General features: G+C 45.2%; 1 protein-coding gene across 1 annotated transcript; it reads right to left on the reverse strand.

The window, feature by feature from the left end:
- Positions 1-2,457: 2,457 nt before the first annotated feature.
- Positions 2,458-4,715, reverse strand: EOMES (eomesodermin; the record flags this gene model as incomplete). The annotated part of the gene is made up of 4 exons (XM_009080054.1): positions 2,458-3,193; positions 3,863-3,924; positions 4,012-4,170; positions 4,594-4,715. Coding segments are annotated over 4 exons (1,079 nt in total), but the record flags the coding sequence as incomplete, so codon positions are not given.
- Positions 4,716-4,897: the final 182 nt, after the last annotated feature.

Raw genomic sequence — 4,897 nt, forward strand, 5'->3', positions numbered from 1 at the left:
CCTCTAAAACCGTGGTAAACAGCCCGGCGAGGCAAGGCGGGGCTTTCCGCCCGCAGCCCGCTGCTTCTGTCGGTAAATCACATCACGAAGCAAAGTGCAAGAGTAGCTGACTTTATCTTCTGTTAATGTAAACAAATAAAAAGCATTCGGTTCCTTGATCTGTATTTAAATCTGGAGTTGTTTATCAGTGTCATCCTATGAAGATTAATTAGGTACCTTTATTCACAATTTGGCGTCTGACACCCCATTTTAGGAATGCATTATAATCACAAGGTGTTAATTGGGGCCAGCCAGGCACTTACGTTTCTATTAAACAGTGTGAGGACTTTTCACAAGTTCTTTTTTTTACCGCGCGGTGCAAAAATATACAGCTTTTAATAACACAGCGCGGCTGCACCGCGCTCCCGGGTGCTGTGTGATCGGTGTTCGCAGGGCGGGCGGGGATGGCCGGCTGGGGTCGGGGGGCAGTCCGCCCTTCTAGGGGGCTCTTCCGGGAGGGCATATCCCCCACTTACAAAAAAAATACGAAAAAAAAGAAAATAAAAGAAAAAAATATATTCCATCGTTAGTCACTTAAAAGTTATCACTTGTCCCGCTCTGTCCCAGGTGGGGTCCTTGTGCAGGGGGAGAGCTGCCAGGACACGAATTCGTTTCGCTGGCCAGCGCGGAGAGCCGGAGCCTCGCACGGAGAAAAGCAAAGTACGAATCGAAATCTCTTTGGACACCCACCGCGCCCCGCTCCGGGGTAGGAGGAATCGCTGCCAGTGCCCTCCTGTCACGTTATCTGCACCGGGGAGGGCCCCGGTCTGAGCCACAGGCTTATTTTGTTTGCAGCCAGGAATCACTAACAGCTTAATCCCATTACTGCCTGCATGCATATTCGCAAGAAAAGGTCCCGCTGTCGCGGGATTCAGTCGCTGTGCCAGCAGCCTCTCCCCAGCTAAGCAAGCAGGGGTATTTCTTGCCCTGTCCCGGAAAAAGGAGGGGGAAAGATGCGGCCCACAGACGCGTGGTGGAAGGCGGGATGGACTCCCAATTTGCTCCCTGGGCCAGTGCTGAGCTCCCACCTGTCCACCGCAGCGCGGTGGTGGCAGGAGAAGAGAAACGCTAAGCCGGGGGCTCCGAGCCTGGGGGGAAATGCAGGGGAGAACGGTGGCAAATCAGAAGCCTATACTGAGAAACAAAAAAACCCAACCAACCAACAACAACCAAAAAAAAAAAAAAACCACACCAAAAACCACCACACAGAGCTACCAGCATGCAGGTGAACAGGGTGCGAAAGTAGCAACGTTGCAAGTGATGGTAAGATTTAGAGACAGCCCCGAGTATTGCACTCTCTCCTCCCCAACTGGGGCACCTAACAGGCAAAGAAGAGGCAGAGCCATGCCCAGTCTTATCCCTGGCACCACAACATTTATTAAAAATTACTACTATATACATAGAAAAACAAAACAAATAAAGGAGCTTTGGGGTAAAAGTTTGTGTGCCAGTGCTCTGGGGTTGATCGGTTTAAAATGGCTGAAACTATAGGCAAGGATGGGTAAGTTACAACACTTCCAGTTTCATACAGGGCAGCTGAAAAAGTCACTTTACATACACATAAATAGAAATCTCTTAGCAATGCTCCATATGCTAAGTTGGATTACCAAAGGAAAAAAAGAAGCCTTTTGAACTTCAAAACACCACCGGAGTTCCTTCTGACTGAACAGCTATAGGTCAACTATTTATACATTATTCCACAATATTCTACAGTGTACCTAAACAAAACACAACTGTACACTTCGTTTTTGGCCACCTCAATAAAGGTTAGGCTTTTGGGATGGAGGCATTTTTTTTTAATGCAAGTTCTAAGCTAAGAAAAATCAGATTTGGTCATTGAAACCCCATCACTGGCAACAAGACCTTCAAGTCACAATGCTGTCTGGCAAGCAGGCCTTATTTTGGCCATCTTCTGCCAAAGAAAGCCTTTGCTGAGCAATATCCAACTCAGCCAACTGTGTGGTAGACAGGGTTGAAGAAAACAGCTCAGACTAAATCAGAATATAGCATTTGTGCAGCTACCTGCAACCCAGACCCCTTTTATCTGAGGGTTAACCAGGGAGGAAAATTAAGTTTGGGATCCTACCTCCCCACTTCCTTGCTCAGGAGTGCATAGATTTGATCAGGCCTTTGAGCCAAGCCAAACTGTACACTTTAGTGTCTCCAATAAATAAGCCACATAGTTAAAATCTAGGGTTCCTGCTTACAGCTTCTGCATGTGGTTCCTTCTAAACAAGGGTAAGAATTCTCCCATGGTTTGCTCTATGTTACCTGCAACAGTCAAAAACTTTGGCACCTTCTTTAGAATTGCACACAACAATTCAAGGTGGAAGGCAAGAGTCTTTTTGGCAATTGTAATGCAAAAAAACCCAAGGCCACCCTGAAAAAAAAATTAGCCAATTGGAATAAGAGAATGCTTTAAGAACTAGTATAGAACGCATAGTAGCCCATGCCTTTTGAAGTGTCTTTGCTATAGTCCTCAGCACTAATGTCCTCACACTTCATCGTTGGAGAATTTTCATTGCTGGAAGTGCTAGGGGAGAGCCGTCTTCTCTTACAAGCACCTGTGTAGACCCCAGAATCATTTGAATCTAGAGACTTTATGGAGGGTGGAGTCTCTATCCAGGATGAGCCAATTTCTTCCTTCACCTTCTCCTTGGACATCTGGTCTTCAGAGAATCCTGGAGGACTTGTTCTTGAGGGCCAAGGTAATCCCGTTGTCATTTTTCGCTGGTAAGAGCCCCTGCTCCCCCAGCCTGCCATGGATGGAAATGTTGGGTCAGGGTAGTATCCCAGAGCATGGGATGTCTGAAGGGGGAGGGATTTAATGCTGTAAGGGAGCAAGGTGCTAGGAGAATACTCTGTCTCATAGGAGTTCATGTCCAATTTGTTGGCACTGGGCTGCTGTACAGGCGTCACAAACCACCGCTGAGGAGGGCTGGCCACCTCCTCGTTCTGCTGTGAGGACAGCAAGCCATTTGTCTGAGGCACAGTTCTCTCGCCATTGTAAAACCTGGCTGGGGGCAGGTTGTTGACAAACTGTTCTTGGAAGAATGGTTGCACACTGTATCGGGCGCCAGGGACGATCTGGTGGGATCTAGGAGAATCCGTGGGAGATGGAGTTAATCTGTCATTTTCTGAAGCTGTGTACATGCTACAACATAAAAGAAAAATACTGAGTGGTGTTCTTTACAATTCCAGTATGATAGTAAAACACAAACAAACTGGAAGAAACTAAAGTTTCTTTAATTAGAAGCATAACTACATTTAATTGGATGGCTGTTCATTTTAATCTAAGTTTTTTTCCTAGACCAATATAAAATGTCTAGTATTACTGCTATAAGCATATACTGTTCTTCCCCAGTCAACCCATATAAAATAAGATGCAGACTGGTGTAGCTTGCATACTCATATATATATATATATATATGCAGTTTTCCAAAGAGCATTTGAAGTTAGAAACTGAGCATTAGGCAAGACTTCTGCTGACAGCTTGAAGAAGTTGTCTGCTCTGTGGAGATAGATGCCCAATACACTACCACCAGATCTGCAGGCCAGCTGGGTTCTGCCAGCACAAACTCCCTATCAAAATTCAGAAACCTACCAAAAGACATGTTATCAAGACAATACTCTATTCAAACAGACATTTTAATGTTTGCAAAACTGCCAAAAGTATTACTGCTTCTGAATAACTTAAGTTATATCTAAAAGAAAAAAAAACAAAAAAACACCCCAAAAAAACAACTCTTCCACCAAACATTTCAGGCCAGAATTATGCCTCCTAGACAGAGACAGCTGCAAGAAAAGATAGAGGCATACTTACGAGTCATAGTTGTCTCTGAAGCCTTTTGCAAAAGGATTATGGTCAATTTTGAGCTGTGTAATCTAAAAGTGAAAGCAGAATATAGGTAAGATGAGATGCTGAACCCACAAGGCAATTTTATTCTTGGCATTTTATGCATCCATGCTTACATCAGTGTTTTGATATGCTGTAACTGCTATGAACTGCGTTTCAGGGAAAATAAACGTTTGAGTCTTTGAGGAATCATTCAGATCTTCAACACCATCTTCAGTCACTTCTACAATGTGAAGCCGGGGCTGGTACTTGTGTAGAGATTGAAGTACTATCATCTAAAACAAACCACGAAAGAGACAAGATCTTTAGACAAAGTGCATCCAACATTGAAAGATCTATTTTACAGCATGACATTTTCTTCTGGTAAACTGCAATCTCTTGATTTATAAATGGAGCAATTTAAAGATGATTCACAGCTGTTTCACTAAGAGCTATAAGCTACATTCCCACTTTTTGAACAACTCCGGAAATAGATAAATTGGCTAAAACAAAATAAATAATTCACACATCAAATTCTGACACTTCTAACTGTATTCACATGGAGAAGCAGAGAAAACAAGATCTCATTATCCAGTTCAAGAAGGGAACAAGTCACAAGGAGTGATCTAGCAACTCGATGAAACACTGTAAAGCCGTGAAACCCCAGGACCTTCCTGTTGACCCATCAAGTGGCCCTCAAGCTAATCTCCCCTCCATACCTGCGCGTTGTTGTTGTTAGCACCCTTATTGTTCGTTAGCTTCAGCTTTCCAAAAGAAATCTCCTGCCTCATCCAGTGAGCCCCGGTGTTGGGCGACTCGGGGTGAACGTAAACCTTGTTGCCTGCGGAAGATAAGCCAGTGAAACGCCGGCCGGGCACGGGGCTTTGTTCCCTCGCCCGGGCAGCACCGCGGCCCCACCGACGGCCCCACTCCCGCACAGCCTCGCACACCGCGGCGTGAAAAAAAAAAAAAGCCGCAAGGCACCCTTGAAACCGTAGCTCGTCCCGCAGCTGAATGCTGGGG

The sequence above is a fragment of the Acanthisitta chloris genome, unplaced genomic scaffold, assembly GCF_000695815.1.
Source record: "Acanthisitta chloris isolate BGI_N310 unplaced genomic scaffold, ASM69581v1 scaffold4318, whole genome shotgun sequence".
Lineage (NCBI taxonomy): Eukaryota > Metazoa > Chordata > Aves > Passeriformes > Acanthisittidae > Acanthisitta > Acanthisitta chloris.